This window comes from Augochlora pura, chromosome 1, assembly GCF_028453695.1.
Source record: "Augochlora pura isolate Apur16 chromosome 1, APUR_v2.2.1, whole genome shotgun sequence".
Lineage (NCBI taxonomy): Eukaryota > Metazoa > Arthropoda > Insecta > Hymenoptera > Halictidae > Augochlora > Augochlora pura.
Window position 1 is genome coordinate 13728117 of NC_135772.1, and position 18503 is coordinate 13746619.

The following is an 18503-nucleotide window of genomic DNA, read 5'->3' on the forward strand; positions in this document are numbered from 1 at the left end:
AGTACTAGAGTGCCGGATCGCGCGCAACCCGTTACCAGAGACGCGCTTCATTACGCATTCGTTCTCTCGCACGAAAACGTTTTCCGATGGGAAGTTCTAATAGCAACAATCTCGAAGTTCGCGAAGGAGTCCTAGCCTGCAATTCGAACTCTTTTCGTCTGTCTGGCGAGCCGAAAATGCAGTCCGGAAAAGTCTGGAAGAAATAACTTCGCAACTTTTGTATGCAATGGCGAAGAGATTGTATCAGTACAAATATGTGCAGTTTTATGCGCGCCTAACCGTTTAAACATGGTTCGCTGTCAGCAGACGACGAAACGAAAATTTCGTGAAGCACGACTGTCTTTAACACGTGAGTTCAAGATATAGTCTGCCGTGGGGATTCTATGGTGAAGATTTCATTGTCTTTCTTTAGGTTGCGCTATTTCGGATCTATTTATTAATTATTAATTAAGTATTAATTCATTAACTCGTTTATATATTAATTGTGGTAAGTGTTACGATTTAACCTATTACTGTGAAGATTTTCTGTAATTTGTCTGTTAATGATACTGATCGAGGATTTGCGCTATAAATCAAGGCTTGAAGTGATGTTGGTTTCGATTTTTAAAACAGTTATAACAAGATTACGTTCTTATAACTGTTATGAAACTTTTTCGGTTCTCCATAACTCTTTCAATCAGAATCGATATACAGGCCTCGCAAGTTGGCATTTTCTGCAACTTATACAGTACAAAATTTGCATGGTTTAAAAGGACATAATATGTAATATGCAAGTATTGACCTTTACTAACACTAAGCCTAATAGCTAACAAGTAATTTTTCTTTATTTTTCGAACATTTCCTCCGCCTAATATCAAACTGAAGATTCAACTTTATCAAGGATTTCTGCAGGTCAGGTCATGTTATAAATTAAATCATTTTTAAATGACACTGAAAAATGAATCTACCAAATCTGGCATTGTTTCGTTCATTGTAATCGATCCTCCGCCACGACTGATTATAATATATTATTATATTAATATTAATATTATTATAATAATATTAATATTAATATTATTATAATATATTAATATATATTAATATCAATATTATTATAATATATTATTATATTAATGTTAATATTATTATAATATATTAATATATTAATATTAATATTATTATAATATATTAATATATATTAATTCACAGGATGAAGATTCACAGATTAACCTATCTTATCCTAAAGTTTGTTTTAACAAGGTATCGAACAAAATGAAAAGTCAGAAGCGATACTGTAAAAAAAACACGTTTATTGCTAACTTACACGTACATTCGATGAATTTTTGAAAAACCTGAACTCCCGCCGTGAAATGGGAAAATAAATATTTGCAGCAATGTTCGCGTCGAGTCCCAGCGGGGAAACGATTCCAACGGTCTCGAGTCGCTTCCCATAGCGTTGAATGAAACCGTATGGATCGTACGCGGCCGGCAACCAGGCGATCGAGTGAAAGTGAAGACCCATTGGGAAACTCAAATTTGACCCGAATCTCGTGTTCGAGTCGCGTCACGTTCGAACGCGCGCGAACTTAATCTACCGGCTAAAACGGTTTAGGTCAAGTTTAGGCTACCCAGTCCGCGGTGGTCTTCGAATCGATCACCTTTCTCGATCCTAAAACCTTAATCCTAGGGTCACTTAAAATTAGTAGCTTAGGCATGACATTAAATAGAGTGGCAGGTATGTACACTTTTGGCTCGAGACACGTTCGTGATCTCTTCTCCGAAAATCATCGTGAAAGGAAGAACGACAGCGAACGGTGTAATTTGCTACGTAATAAATGTTGTAAAACACTATGTATCAAAGTTCGGCGAACGTTTTCGATATTAACGCAACGATGCGACGACGCGGTGTCTACCTGACGTCCAACATTCGATATGAACAAATTTATCAAATTGACCATTTTCTTTCGTTCTTCTTTCTCTCATAGCTTCTTCGACTTCAGCTGAGTTATTGTCGTTAGTTTTCAAAATTCCTATGAAGTTCAAGCCCTTCGGGTAGCATGAGAGGTGTTTCAGAATATGCCTAATTAGCTGACGGACTGTTCATGCGGTCTGAATTCAAGAAGTGTCACGAACATAAGAAAAAAGTTATCGAATACGCACTGTTTGCCTAAATTGTACGCTATAAACGAATTTATTATTCTTTGCTATATATAACATATTACGATAAATATAGTAATTAATTCTGAATTCTCATTGTTCACATTGGTCGAAGAAGAAACGAACGCCTGGAACAATGGAATACACTGGCATTCAATTCGACGACAGATCAAAGATAAGTCGCTAGAAAGTTTTACAAATGGTACTATTATACTCCTTTCTATAACTTTGCAGTTCGGTTTAAAAAAATTAAACTTCGTTATCTTGTACCAAACTTGAACAAAAGAAACCCTTCAAAGATTATTTATCCTCTTCGAAAAATTGATTTTACTTTCCATATTTTATTACCTTCCAATCTTTCACTATTTCCAAGGCATGTGCGATTTTAAATCGAAGTAGGATGATTTATGATACCGATTGCCACACTCGTACCTTTGTGGACGATTATAAAAGTAAAACAATACGTATGTACAAATAGCAAATTAATGTAAAATTTTCTTAAATTTTTCTTAAATTTTATATAAGATCAAACAGCCATCCTATCATTTGGCAGAGCGTATTCGTTTAGAAAATTTCTTAAATCGTATTTCTTCCCTACTTAACCCTTTGACTACTGTTGGCGCCTATTGGCGTCCGACACTTTGGCTTCGCGGTACTGTAGGCGCCAATAGGCGTCAAGATCAAATTTCGCCTCCGTTTATTATTTTTGATTAAGTATATATTGTGTAATATTTATGCTATATATATTGTAAAAAAGCTTAATATTATTGTTCACTTCAAGTAATATTGGTATGATGTAACAGAATTCAATATTTTGAATATTTTAATATACATCCTCAGAAATGCGTGTCTAACGAAAAACTACGGCCGTGCCAAAGTCTGCCGTAGCCAAAGGGTTAATTTCAGAAAGATATATTTAAAGACAGATCCCATGCAACAACAAAAACTGAAACTACGGTGAATTTCGTAAAAACTGTATAGAGGCCAAATGGTTGGCCACCAGTGCATCAGAAAAGTTATAAAATTAGAGCAATACTCGTAGACTTCTTATCAGAAGGATCATCCAATTCATCAGTTATCGAAGAAAGTTCATTCTGAAACACCGTGTCTTACTCTTGCAGAGACCTCTGTCCGGTTATCGACGATTCGCCGCGAGCTGGCATCCGACGGAATCCGAGCAGCTCGGATTCCGATCGAACGCCCTGCAACGTCGTTACCGGACCGACCACGCGGAAGAAGTCGCGGCCGAAGGGAATCAAATTCGTTCGGAATCTCATAACGCCGTCTACCCGGGTCTGCTTTCACCGCGAACGGTGAACGATTTATCAGCGTCGCTTTCCACGATCGAGGCGATTTCGAGCGCGGGGCCCCGGGGCGGATTTAGAAGAACACGTTGCCGGGCCTGGCCTGGGGACACAGAAAGCTGGAACAATCGTGCCTCCGTACCGCATCCATGACCTCCTGGAAGTGGCCGGACACCTGGACGGCAGCCCCCGGCTGGATCCTGCGAAGGTATGCAAACGGCGGTCGATTAATGGCCGATAGAAATTCATTAGAAAGCACGCGCGTAGCGTCGCCCGTCCAACAAAACGCGCCGGGAACCCGACAGCTAAGCGATATAATTGATGGCCGACGGAATACGTTAATGCCACTGTAATTGGCATCGGTGTCGTTTCAGCTTGTTAATAAATTGCGCGGTGGAAAAAGTGCCGCTGTCACGTCGGGTCGAGTCGAAAGCTAACATTGAATCACGTTCATGTCGATCGGATCGAGCCGGGATGAGGGATTAGCAGGCATTAGAGAAGACGGTTCCCGATGGATCGTTCCGAGAGATCGATGAACTTTTAGAGACGGCTCTGACTTCGTTTAAACCGCCGTCGAGGGAAACCTGACATGTATACTGTCCCTCGAAGGTAATAAATTAATGTTATTCAAAGATCTCCTGTAATAAATTCTCGTACGTATAAACGTCTATCGATAGCTTTGCGTTTGACACGTTAATTGCAACACCTGTGGCCATGATGGACGCGAAATCTGTTCGATAATGTAACACTAGACTTTTTATAGTAATTGTTGAAAACACTTTACGAATTCAGATGTCGTGTCAACGTGTCCATTAAGCTTGTTTACAGTTCCATCAAATTGATGTTACATTGCCTGAAATCTCATGGAAATGCTACAATTTCCAATACCTATTTAGCAAACAATCGAAACTTGTTCAAGCACCGAATGAAAATTGGATTAGTGAAATTACGTTATTTCCGACTTCCCTCCTCCACGGTTCGCGTGTACGAGTACGCGCGAAACGGAGAACTCTGCCGTAACGTATGCGTGAATGCGTTAAATTAGTAATCGACGAAGGAGAGGCGCGAAAAATCGGGGAGCAGCGCCGCGCTGCCCGTACGGAACCATACCGAGAAACAGATAACTTTCTTCCAGCTTTCGCCGGCGACGTCCTACTGACTGATTCGACTTTTACCTCTCAGTTAGCACAGTTTCACTCCGTGCATGCAGTGCGTAGCGCGTCACGTACGGGAGGCGCGCGTGTTAGGAAAAGCCCGTGAACGTACGCCGCGAATCGAAGGAACACGTTTAGCTCCTAATAGCGGCGTCTTCCTACACGAAAACGGTTACCTTTCCCTTTTCTTCCCGGCCGTGTTTCGTCTACGAAAAAAATTCGATTGTCTCGAAAGAGCCGCGGCACGCTTGGAACGATGCACAAATCGAGTGATAGCGACGAGTGCGGACAATCGTCTGAATTATAATGGCTTTAAAATTTAAAATAGGTTTAGGTCTATTATCTCAGCTCTTTTTTTTAAAACTGTTCAAAAGTAGATCTTTCGCAGTTGAAATTATGAAAATGTTTCTGTGAAAAATTTGTTAATGAACTCCTTTTTTTTCAAGCATATATTATAATAGAGATCGTAAGAAATTTGAATAGATTCAATCCGGTCATAGTTACAAAACGATACGCAATTTCCATTATTGTTCCATTAGTATACTTTTCGAAGTCACTCCGTTTTCTTTTCAGCAGCAATTTACGTAATTAAATAAGAAGTACGCGGCTAAAGTGATGTTAATTATATTTTTAATTATCTCGTGCAAAAAGTTCAGCATTCATGACTTCCTCTAACACCGTAGTGTTAATTGACACGTTCACTGCTATATTTCTCACAATTAGAGAACGAAATTACTTGAAAGCTGATTTCCACGATAATCGATTGAATAGATCAGTTCGCGACGTGCGACGATCAAGAGAATTACAGGAGCAATTAATGTCACGAATGTTAACTTCTTAGCATTGACACGATTTTATCGTGTTTTTGTGGTCGCTAAATCGTTGGAAAACGTGTCAAAGCAATGTCGTAACAATCGACATATAAAATATTCTTGTTCTTTAAAATACATTCTATCATTTTTTAGATTACAAACCATGATCTCTTTATCGTCGCCTAGTCCTGTCTAGCGTCACTAAATGGTAAAACTTGTCATCGAGATCACTAAATCTGGCAATCCTCCTTACGTTACAAAATACGTTACAAATACAAGATGGCTGCCGAATAGAAGAATTCCCCAAGGCATTCCCTTGCCTGTAGCGCCAAATTCGGTGCCGCCTCTTTTCCCTCGGCTCGCCCGTTTCCGTGAAAACGAAAGCGCATTATCCATCCGCCAAACATAGTCAGCTACATAACTGTATGCTAACCAGGGCAACATTATTATATCACCAGGATAGAACAACGAGATTACCGGCTGTTTTGTAACACGCGGTCCCGGTCGGTTGATTTCGTAAAAAGGAATTCCCATAGAAACCTGCCACCAGGAATCGGAGGACATCTGTTTACTTACAGCCCCAGAAGCGCGGCCATTTTCTTCTCCATCATGATCACAGCGTCAGAGTCTCTCTGGATCATGGCGTCGCAGAATATCCTCTTCGCGCAAGGTGTGTTGGTCCAGTCACCGTCTATGTGCCCCACTTCGGCCACTTCCGCGTTCTCCAGATTCTGAAGAGCGTCCTCCAGTTCCTGGTCGATCTCTACGCTCCTTCTTCTTCTTCTTCTCTCGTTCCTTCCGTCCACGGAATTCCTCTGTTCTCGCTCAGAGCCATCGTCCAGTACCTTGTCGTTTCCATTGGAAACGTCAACATCGAATCGATTCTTGAAGAGCTCCGTCGGCGCGGTGCCATCCTCGACCACCAGAATCGACGCGTCTTCGTTGCCGTGCTTCGCCACGCTCTGACCCGAAGCTGTTCTCCTCGGAATGACGAGCTCGGTTACATCGATGCTTCCATCTCGAGCAGGCAGATCGATCTCCACGATCTCGCTGATGGAATCCGCGCCTTTCCGCTGGAACCGCTTGTTCCGGACTAAATTCCTCAGGTTCCCGTCCGCCTGGAAAATGTCCAGATAGTCGACGCTCCGTCTTCTTCTGTTCATCGACTGGGTCTCCGGCTTGCTCCCTTGATTCTCTTTCGCCTGATCTTCTTGGAGGATCACGAGAACCCCGTTCTCATTGTTCGGAGACCTGGCACCGGCATCACCGTCTTTGGTCCTAGCAGCGTTTTCTAGGAAGTAAACGGTTTCCCCGATACCATCTCCTCCGTTCGGCTGATCCGACTTGATTGCAAGTGGCTGATCGGCATCCAGAGCCCTTTGATAATCTATCTCGGTTCCAATTTCGCCGTTCGATCGTTTCAGTACGTCGACGTCCAAGTACCTGCCCACTGCCACCGCTCCGATGCCCAAAGCAGCGCCCGATGCCACGAGTCCTAGCGCTGGGATCAAAATGCTACCGCCGGTAGCAACGGTACCTACCTTCTCCTGAGCTTCCTTTCCATTGGACAGGCCGAGGTTCTGAGAGATCTTGTGCGTAGCCTCCACTAGAGGATCGATCACCGGCCGGGTAAACTGCGACATCTTCTCCACACCGTTCGAGAATTGGCTCTTCAGGTTCTCGGATATCTTCACCCAGAACGGCGCGTCGTTCGGCCTCTTCAGCCCGTAGAAGTGCTGGTTAGGGTAATAGTTCTTCGTCGTGTAGCTGTCGACGATGTTCTTGTCGTTCAACACGTACTTCTTCTTCTGCCGTTGCTCCGTGAACGAGTATTGATTCTCGGGGAAGTTGTCCGGACGCTTTTTCTCGTTCTTCAGGATCTTGGCCGGTTGCACGCCCAACTCCGGATGAGCGTACTGGAGTACCGGCGCCCTCGCGCCGGGTTTCAATGCCACGGGTGCGATCTTCTGGCTCTCCGGAGTGTAGAGTTGCGACACCGGATACACGGCCACCCCGTCAGGGTGCAGCATCCTCTTGTGAGCACTGGCGCGATAGTTATCGTTCCTCGGTTCGTACACCTCCGCCTTCAATGCCTCGTTCTTGTAGTTCTTCGGGTCCCATTCGAAGAAAACGTTCTTCCCCTCGTCGTCAACGTCCTTGCCGTACCTGGTGAAATGTCACTCAATTACAGCTGAAGCAGTGACATAACTCAACAAGTACACCGGTGCATGGAAGATTTGAAATGAGTACGTATGCTCGGCGGAAGATCCGTATGAACAATTAATTGTTAAATGGGAGAATTTACGTGAACAACATTATTACTATTTTCTACGAAACGCTGAAGTCTTTTGCACGATCTAAAAATTCTACCTAACAAAATAATTATTATACAAATATAATTTGCTTTTATTTTCAGACTATGTACCCGGTATTTTACTAATGGTGTAATATTGATAGTATAATTGATTTCCCAAGTATAAAATTTCGATAGTGATTAAATAATGAAGTATTGAGTTTAAAATATTGATAAAGCAATGTTAGAGAAATATTGTTGATGAATAAAATATATTTATAGATTTTAACGCGCCGATTTTATGAACGCTAGACCTACCGACCCTTAAAAGTAACTAACGTGTGTTATATTTAAATAGATTATATTTATTTCAGACATTTTGTCATCTTTATTACAATGTATGCTTGAATTGACTTTATTCTATTTCTACAAACCGATCATCTTGGATGCTCGGTAAGACTTAGCTCGATCAAGGTTGAACCTATTCTACGTTCTTTTTCCATGAAGAATTCCATAGAAACATAGAATAGCCACGTAGAAACTAAAATGATAAATGGTAAATGAAGGCAAGCGATGAATAAGTTACCTTTTATTAACATTCCTGAAGAACCTCTCGAACCCCTGTTTCTCGTCATTCTCCGCCTGGTAGAAGCTGGTGGAAGGATCCAAGCTATCTGCCGCGCCTTCGCGTATCAGCTTGTTGTTGATCACTCTGGCATTGCGCCAAGTCTGTACCTTGTCAATGGGCTCGTCCGGTACCCTCTTGCCATGGATCACAGGCGTGCCGTCTCTGTCGATGGTCATCGGCATCCTCTTCTGTCCAGTTTTCACGTTGATCTCCGACCGAACGATCACCTCCGGCGGCACATTCTTGGCATCTCTGTTCTTCGAAAGGTTCGCGCCTACGTTGGTCCTAGTCGGTCGGACCTGATGAGGTAGAAAGGTGTACCGAGTGGTTTCGTCGGACTGATCGTTCATAGGTAAATTCCTTTGGGATCTGTCTTGAAAATGTCTCATAAGCAGCAGGCCGCTGGTTGGAAAGGCCGAGTCGAACCTGGCGTAGCTGTTCCTCTCTTCCGGGTTGCTCTTCGGGTTACTAGGAAGAGGCTTCCAGCTGTGATACTCTTCCGTTGTCGACTCTTCCATGCGCACTGCTCGCCCGTCAGTTCCTAAAGGCGTCCAGTTGCCATAATCGATGTTCTTCTCGCTAACTGCTTGCTCTCTCTCAGGAACCAGGGGTTTCCTTTCCTTGGAACTGTTCCCCGTGCTCGGTGGCGCTTTCTTATTGTCCGAGTCGGACAACTTTGCTCTAAGCTGCTCGATTTGGGCCACCTCCAGCTTCCTGACCTCTTCCTTGTTCTTCGTTTCGTTCTTGCTAGGCTTCGGCGTCTCAACCAACGCAGAGCTCGTGTTTGTCTCTTCGAGATTCGTCTTCTGCGTTTCTATAGGCTTCATGGACGATTCGTCGAGCTTCGGCTCTTCGGGGACTGTCTTTTCTCTTCGCTTTACGATCAGGGTGGCCACGCTGCCCTCGCTTGTTCGCACTTTTAGCTCCTCTGTCTCCCCCGGAAGACTTCTCGAAACTTTCAACATCGTCCGCGCATAGCTGGGCTTAGGCACGTCTGTGGTAGCAGACACCACGATTGCCAAACCGAGAAGGCATAGAAGAAGCGACACCTGAAACGTAATCACAGTTTTAATGTAACGTGTCGAAGAAATTTTTGCTCGTTCTTTTTTTATACGAATATTGTATTTTATAACTTAGTTTATCAAAATGAAAAATTTTATGTTTCAGATTGACAAAATATCCTGTCTTACACATTAGATTATCTGAGCAACATATTTTATTTCATGTTCTAGATTTTAGATCAGCAAAGTGTAACACATTTTATTCCGCGATTTGCATTATGAAAATAAATTTTATTCACCGACATCTGGTATCCTGTTCGTACTATTTTACCAATTGGTAAAATACGTACTATTTTACTAATTTACGAATTACTATTTTATTGGGTTGTTCGGAAAATAATTTCGTTTTTCCCAAGAAAAGACTTAATTTTAATCACAGCCAACTTCACGCTTAAGCTGCATAATTATTATATATTTGGACAACTGACATAGTAAGTCTTGTTTGCTAGAAATCTTGTTCGATTCTTTGTAATAGTTTTTGTTTAGTAATCTATTGTGTTTCATTTCCACCGAGAAAAAATCTTATTTGATTTCAGCCAACCCCGCGGCACCGTTAAGTTCATCTAGGAAGCACGATTCGAGCGCGCTAATTACAAACTCGTTTTATGTAACGCCTAACGCGTTACGCGGTTGCACCTCGATGGTAATGAGCCTACCGGAAGTCCACCGTGCTTCCACCGTTCGCGGGCGAACGCAACGCGCGCGAGGAACACCGTAAATAGTGCACCGTCTTACGCCGTGACCCACTTCCGTTTCTCGCGCCGTTTCCACCTTAATTTCAACTTCGAAAACCGAAGATTCGAAAGTAGGATATTTCGGGGCACGATCGAGCAGAGGCGCCCGTGCACGTTTTAGCGGTATCCTTGATCGTCGGCCGGGGCTTTCGAGGCCATTAAAAAAAAGTGCAATCGCGCACTTTCTACGTGAGTGGTTACATCGAACAGAAAAGGGAAGGGTCCGCGAACTTGTGTCTTATCAAGTTGCTCAACTTTCTCCCGCGATGTTCCCTTTTAGCTCGTCTTAAACACGGTATCTATAAATGGAGGCGCGGCGGTGGGCGCGATTTCGTGGCTCTCCGAGTGCAGTTTAAAGCCAGTTTTAGAACAATGCAATTAATATACAGGGTGACCCGTATGTTTCCGTAAACACTTCAATACTGTATTCTATAGGTGAAAATAATATTAAGAATTATATAAGAAAAAGTTCGTGAATGTTTCGTTAAAAATTTACACGTATTTTTATTACACCAAGTGCCAAATAATATTGACTGATTGTTCTGTTTACAAAACAAAAATTGTTAAATATAACTAGCTTATAATATTCGATTTTTTCTTTTATAGTGCCTTTTTCGATGAACGATCGAAAACAATTTGTACCCGTGGAACATTGTATGTATTAACATTTATTGAGAAAGATCCCAAAAGGTAGGGACAATGAAATGTGTAAATTTAAATAGAATATTCTATCATTTCTGTGACAAAGTATCGGGTATGTTGTAACGTAAATGATCGTAGCGTGACAAAAGTTAACCGGAACCGAACCGACGAAAACCGATGCATCGTAACGAGAGACTCGAGGGTCCGCTCGATCTGAGAAGGTAATCGCGGCGAGAGAAATTTAATAGCTCGCTGAAATTGCCGGCATTCTTTCGCGAGATTAGAAAATAGCGATGCAGTAACCGACCGGTTGGTACTTTCTATTATTAAGTGGAGAATTTATTCATTGCGATTGGATCAGTGGCGAGATGTCCTCCGGATTCCTTTGTTTCGCACCGCTTCCGTCTCATCGTTCTTACGAATCACGCCGCGCGCAGTGGTAGAACCATTAAGACGTCCCAGAAAGCACTGTACATTAATAAGTCAATTACATTAAATAACAAACGAGAGAAGACAAACTTATCTCAGCCGTCCAAGAATTTCTCCGTTCCGATTTACGGTTGTCCAACCGCAACTTGAAAAACTTTCTGTCTTTCTAAGATCATTGTCATTATATTTACCCAAAAACTTTTCTGGCAACTTTGCGCTGACATGTTGTACTTATCGTCGGCCAAATAAGTTACAAAACAAAAATATTAAGTTCATTATTTGGTTCCTTTGAGTCGTGAAGCAATTGTGGACGTCCTATTGTGTAAACCGGAAAGTTCGTTCTGCGAGACAATTACGCGGACAAAAAGCAAACAAATAGTCTTTCCGAGGTATCCGGTGCACTATACGATGCAGTAACAGCTGCACAACGGTGCTATAATGAATCATAAGGTAGGGGCAACGTATGTGTAATTATTTGCTTTCGAGAACGTCGTGCTATAATTGAGCGAAATTATTGTGCTCGATATTAATACGGTACAATGTAAAAAAGACGATTTTGCAAAACAATGGACCTCGCAATGAACCAATCATTTAAATTAATATCACACCGAATGAGTGTCTTTTCGAAAAATTATTGTAGCTTTTACGTCACAGAGATTTACAGTGTTGTGAATAATAAATAATAACGCTAACCAGCGCGTAACTGCAAAGTTTTATGAGTGGGAAGACAATGATAAAAAGCAGCAAATAATAAAAAATAAAGCAGCATTTTGTTCTGTAGTTTGTAAAACGTGTTGCGGGTTGAGTAAAAGTCACTTTCCCGATTCCGCATATCTGCGGAAGATAGCCGAATGTGGGTTAAGTGTGTCTGATTGCCACATTTTAATTCAGAACCATGACTCGGGTTACTCGATGTATAACAAGCAATAGCGTATTCGTGAGGAAATCGACTACGTGCTTGTCTTTGTTTCCACTGTACCAATTACAAATAATGCCACGAGGTTTAGAAACGATAAACGTTAATGTATTCGACATCTGCTATCTATTGGAATAATGCAGCGACAGGTGACAGGTGCTGTAGGACCTCGATCATTCGATTCATTTTTCACGTACGGTCTGGCACTTTAACTAACAAGCGGCACGTAACTATATTAATATAATAAAAAGCAAAGATCGAAATGTCAGACCAAGCTATTCAATTAAATCAGAATTTTCACATTTTTTCTATTCGACATTTTTCCTTTATAAAAAAGCCATGCTTTTCCTTAATTCTTTCTTTCGCATTTCTTTAACACAGTTCTAATGTTAAATAAAAAAACTATGCTGTTCTTAAATTATATTCAGCCTTCTCTAAATGAAATATATCCTTTTACGAATCAAGTTCTTTTACCGCATTTTCCCACAAATCAAACGCATTTGTTTTTTTAAAGCAAATACACTTTTTTGCAAATAAAACTCATTTTTTGAATGACTTGAGAAGGGAATAATATAAACACAGAGTGAGTCATTTAACTCTTTTACTCTTAAATTGCATATTGTAGAGAAAAATGTTCCGAACGAAAGTTATTTGGTAGAAAAAGTAGCATACATGGCAATAATTAATTGTTTGTTATTTTCTGCTTTCATTAAAATATCAAGGCATCCTCGCAAAGACGAATAGAAGCTTGAAAATGATGCGAGCGAAGTTTAAAATCCGTAAGATCGTCGCAAATGAATATTCCTTCGACAGAACAATTTGATCACGGTAGATCGTGAAGGTATCAAGCCGCAAGGGAGCAACAATCAACGTCGCCGCGGAATCCCCCGCGGAGCGACGGAAAAAGCCGCGTTCCGTCCGGTTTTCCTCGATTTCGCTGGTTCGCGGAATCGACGAGCACGGCTCGCGTAGAAAAACGGGGCGGAAAGGAAATAGGCGGAGGAATGACTTTCGAACGAGAGAGGAATGAACAAAAGGACGGAGATACGGGACCGAAATAAAGCGGCGGCGGCGGCGGCCGACTGGACCGGAGGCTTCGGCCGATCCGTCGACAAGTGAAATGGAACGACATGCTTTCCCCGAGCACGTTTTGTCCCGCAAGCCGGCCACGATCGCGGCGCTCGCGCGGATCACGATCCACGCTCGCTCGTCTATGGGCAGCACGCGTCCGCCGCGGGACGATCCACTTTTTCCAATCCGTTGACTTTCGATCGCGCGATCCTCGACAGAAATTCCCGGTGGCCGTCTGTTGACCTTACCTCGCGAACTCGCGGAAATTCTTACCCTTTTGTTGATTCGCGCGACCCCGGCAAAGAGGAGAATGGAGAGAACGCCAGGTTATATCGGGCGAAGAGGATCTCCCGCGCTCTGTGAACTTTACGATCTGTGCGCGATTTTTGTCGAGGCTTTAAATACTTCATAATTGTACATTGTCGAAGACAATGAGTTACCAGGGTACCCTTCCAAGCCGGCGTTTCAAAGGATAGATGCTGCGGTTGCGAAATATTCGAGTGCTCCTTCGGAAAGTGCACGATGGAGGTTGCGCGAAAACAGACGTCGCGAATTCTAAAGCGTTCGAAGAAACTGGATTTATAATTTTTACCGATGTAGGACTGAAATTGATAAACGGTTTAAAAAAGTTGATGTAGCTGTCTGAACATGTTTCGATCAAATTGAGTTTCTTGCGATTATTTTGTAATACGAAACAGTACGAAGTGTTCATCCTTATAATTATGGTTATGATTATGATTGACACAGGGATGATTATATTTGTTTAAAAATGTGTTGGTGTAGTATCAATATTCCATACCATGTAGCACGTTAAGCGTTACGTACAAGTACTTTAATTCAGGATTTATGTAATTTCTTGTTCGATTAAATTAATTTAATCTTCATTAGATTATTCGATGTAGTTCAGCGAATTAGAAAATGTAAAAAACGAATTGCCACCTTGTTAAAACAATGTTAAATCTGTGGACAATATACAACAAAATATTAAAAATTAAAACCTCGTGTTCAGAGCATTCGCTTCTTTGAATTTAACCCTTTGCATTCGACGGCACCGACTCGGATACATTTAAAATTTATCTCCACTGCTTCATAACAAAGTTCTCGAGTTTGAAGATAAATTTTAAATGGCTCCGCTCCGAAATCTTCCAGTGCAAAAGGTTTTTCTTTCCAAACAGATTTTTTCTTCCAAAAATGTATAACTTACTAATGTCATTAAACGAAGCACTGAAGTTTTTAAAGAGCTTGAAAGACTACGATTTACACGATTGTTTCGTTCTGAAAAAAGGCTGACAAAATTTCGTCTGACTTGCCCGCTCGAACACAGAAGCGACGGATTCGTTTCCGGTGATTCCAATTAGGCTGTCACGGGGACTAGCGAAAAAATGTGATGGTCGCTCGACAGAGACGGCCGGCAAAAATCACGAACAAGGAGAAGAATGTAGGAAGGAGAGAAAAAGATGAATATACATTAATCGTCGCGAAATTAACGTCCGCGGGCTTTCTAGAGCGGAAATACAGTGTGACACGGAACGGGGCCAGTCGTTGTTGTGCACTTCCTCCGACGTAATGTACGTTAATCGCGCACCGTTCATTAGTCCGAACGATGTCGCAATTTTTCATGTTCCCATAAGCTTGATAATTCACAAATCACCCCCGATTTCATGCTCGGACAGCTCGTTTGGAGAACCGCGACCGGTGTCCACGTGGGCTCAGCCATTTTTCCGTAATCGGTATCGATCTAGGCTGGATTTCACGATCGATCGGATACAAGATCATTAGCCAAACATCGAAACTTTCTTCTCGACGATTTTCAATGAATTTTAGTTTTCTTTTTTTTTTTAATTTTGAATCCACGTGCTATGGAAGCTTCTTTTCGAAAATTGTGTTACATCGAGTGACGCATTAACACGGGAAACTCGTCGTTTCATTTCGAATCCGCGTGTACAATAGACGGAAATTGGTAGAAATTTTACTTTATCACACAATCGTCTCAAAGACGAATTTTTTACGCTAAGATGTACATAGTTTTTATTGAATAAAATTATTGTTTCCGCGTATTTATACTGCAAATAATGGATTCACAGCGTCAGAGTTTGAAACACGCGGTGAGGTAACGATTAAATAAACCGGAAATCGTAGCTGATAAATAATTGGCGCACGAGTTCGATGTACATTTAATCTACGATTCAATGCGGATGTATTCACGAGTTCTAACTTTCATAAGCAGTTGCGCTGTTTTTTCCGCGAGTCCTGAAAGAAGCGGTGACCACATTTACGACGATTCTCCTCCGTACTTATTTGCTTCCATTATACCGAAACCGAACATCATGGAAATGTAAACTCGAAGAGTTTAATTAATTTACGCGAAAGCTAGAATATTATCTGAAACTTTTTAGCATTAGATCGAACCGTTTTTCCATCGACAACGAGGAAAACAAGCGTCGTTGAAAAAAAAACCGTGTTGTCGGTCTCACGGAAAAGAGGAGCGAAACGCGACAATGGAGCGTGCATCATCGATGCAATTACAGAACTTTCTTTCATCCCACGCATCGAATTTCGCAGCTATATTGATTCATCCACGTCCGAGGGAAGCCATACTACCGACGAGCGAACGAACAATAACGAGCTCGTCGCTTTTTGATTTTTACGATGGGCTTCAGATTCGGATGGAGCGTGCACTTTCTCGAACGTATGAATCATTGATGATAGCAAAGCGTTGTCTCGCTTGGATTTCACGCAACCGATAATTAAAGTTAATAAATATGTTTCCGAGCAGCATTTTTTGATTACCTCGTCCTTGTACGAGGTAATTAGAGTGTGGAAGCGTATGCACTAATAGCGCTTCTCGCGCCCGAATCGAAGTGCATACGATGAGAATGATAATAAACGTTAACGGTGCAGACGCGATACAATCGTTCGTGTAAGATCCTCGATGTCTAAAGTGAAAACTGCCCGAAGTAGAGCAAACGATCCGACGCTAACATATGATTATATTCTCTTAAAATAAAATTCTCGAACTATGCGGGTTCGACGATGATTAATGTGTCGCCTTCTGGTAAATCGCCGAAACGACGGTAAAAATATGAACTGGGAAATTGTTGCCAAAACTTTTTAAACTATTGCGAGATAATCACGGAACACGGAGTAGAACAGATTTTGCTTTATCGTTTGCCATACGTCACGTTACTGTAATAATATTTTCATAATTGCGAACAGTGGCTGCACGCGAGAATTATCTACGTGCAATCAGCGACGGCAGGCTATAGATTTTCGAAGTGGCAACGTACAGTAATTTACAGGGATTAATACGCTTGTAATTAGACCGTGGATTTTATGCAGTTTCGACAAACAAGACCGGTTCAAATACAGAACAATGCATAAACATGAAGATATCGAAGGAATTTCAAAATAATTATATATTAAACTCAACTTATTGGGATCAGAAAAATAGAACATTTTCGTCAATAAATAGCAATTAACTTACGCAATTTTTATGTTGCATATCGATCTTGCGATCCAGTTGTAATAAAATATTGTTTCTCGTAAGCCGCGGAGTACACCGAGCGATAACACTTCGAAAAATTTAGGACGAGGCAGCTTGTAAAAATATACTATCTACTTGCAGTTATCGACAGTAGATTATTGTTTCTAGATCAAGCAATTTCCTTACTTAGAACAGCTTGCGAAAATGAAAACGCTCGCGATAATATTTTCCGTAAACCATGGATATGGTAAGAAATGATATTCGAAAAAATTGCGAGCGAATCTGTACATAAAAGTTAATCAATAACGCGCAATAATTCACTGAAATTAATTCAATAAAATACTCTCTATCGTTGCTCCTGCAGGCAGAAAACAGGCAAGAATTTTCGCGAATTTGGAATCATAGCGAAGCAAGGGAGCAGTAAACGCGAGCGTAGAAAGGAAAGAACGCGCGAAGCTACGTCGACGGAAAGAAACGTCAAATACCTTAACGATAATATACCTATACGATACCTTAATTATAATACCTAAACGATAAATACCTTGAGCTTGTCCATTTTCTCGTGTCACGTTCTCTGATGTTCGCTGTTCCCCGATCTCGGCGAATCCAATTATTCAGAAGGGTGGAGGTAGATAACCGAGGTGTAGGTAAATATAGGACAGAAAAGAGGGTAGACACAGAGCGGTGGCCGGCCCTCAGATCCGCATGACACGCGGGCGAGCGACGAAATTCGCGGACGGTTCGACCAATAATCGCGTACGGGTGAAAGAAAAAGGAACACGACGAGGAAGGAAATGAGAAGAGCAGAAAGAGGAGGCCTGCTCCTACGCACCTGTTGACTCCCGGAATATCTTCGCGAGACTGACGAAGGCGCTCAGTCAGCGGCTCCTCGTGTCTCCGACGAAGGACCGACATTTCTCACCGACCTACTTCCCGCGTTCGCCTTCGCCTTCGCCTTCTTCCGACGCCGACGTCCACCGTCGCCGACGATCAATCCGAACGTTTTCCGAACTGTCGAGGACCACCTTCAGGGCGATCGAGCGAATTTCGGCTACCGGACCCTTCGGTTTTCCACCGTTTATCTCCGATCCACCGTCTAAGTTCCCGGAAAAATGTTCACGCTCCTTGCAAAGAAATTCTTCCTTCCTGGGGGGGAAGGAGAGGGACATCACCCAAACGATTAAAAATGTCGATATTTCGGATGTATAGAGTGTTACGTCGAACTTTCTGGATAAGTGCTTAATTTTACAAACCGACAATATCGTAACGCGAGGTTAGATGTCAATTGGCCGAAATTAAATTGTTCTGGGGGAGAATTCGTCGAGGTCGTGCGAATCTATGTTCTATGCAAATGATTCGTGCGAAACAAAATTTATATATTGTTCGAAATTTCTATAACTCTAACACGAGAAATTAAAGATGTTTCCTCTAATAAAATCGATAGAGGCAGGTAAAATGATTGAAATAAGTAAAATGATCCAAATGAGTTGAATAAATGAAGCAAATACTTTAGGATAATAAAATAATGATGGTCAAATATTTGAAACATTTCACTTGCATTTTAGAAAGCTGCACAAGTGTGTTACTGATTAGGAAGAAATTTCCAATGATTCGGGCTTAAGTAGTGGAATTGACTAAATGTTCTTATTATCAACGATCGAAATCCTGTGACCGCATACTTCTTATTAATTGCAACAATTACAGAACGGCATACTTCCACAAATTGTTATAATATAAACAATATCGCGCTAATTGTAGACGCTCAACCCATCCCAATAATTCGACTAAAAATTACCATTGAAATGTCAAGCGGTCTTTGATTAAAAAGTTACCGATTCA

The 18503-nt window shown here is 41.7% G+C and overlaps 2 protein-coding genes across 10 annotated transcripts in view; one reads left to right on the forward strand and one right to left on the reverse strand.

The window, feature by feature from the left end:
- Nucleotides 1–1269: 1269 nt before the first annotated feature.
- LOC144470956 (uncharacterized) lies at nucleotides 1270–17386 on the reverse strand. Its single transcript, XM_078182569.1, has 4 exons — nucleotides 17206–17386; nucleotides 8286–9376; nucleotides 5983–7572; nucleotides 1270–3640 (listed from the first exon to the last, which is right to left on the reverse strand). Exons 1-4 carry the CDS (start codon nucleotides 17218–17220, stop codon nucleotides 3517–3519), a joined length of 2820 nt encoding a protein of 939 aa, XP_078038695.1. The 5' UTR covers nucleotides 17221–17386; the 3' UTR covers nucleotides 1270–3516.
- The window catches only part of LOC144470965 (uncharacterized), a 46382-nt gene continuing 31280 nt past the window's right edge, over nucleotides 3402–18503 (forward strand). For 6 of the 9 annotated variants that reach the window (XM_078182587.1, XM_078182604.1, XM_078182596.1 and 3 more), the window contains exons 1-2: nucleotides 3402–3648; nucleotides 3815–4049. Coding sequence is in view for 1 of the 9 variants with exons in the window: in XM_078182581.1 (XP_078038707.1) it covers nucleotides 4030–4049 (20 nt within the window). In the remaining 8 variants the exon portion in view is untranslated. Of the gene's footprint in view, nucleotides 3649–3814; nucleotides 4050–18503 lie in introns of those variants that run through there. The other 3 variants (XM_078182621.1, XM_078182662.1, XM_078182630.1) reach the window with 3 other exon arrangements.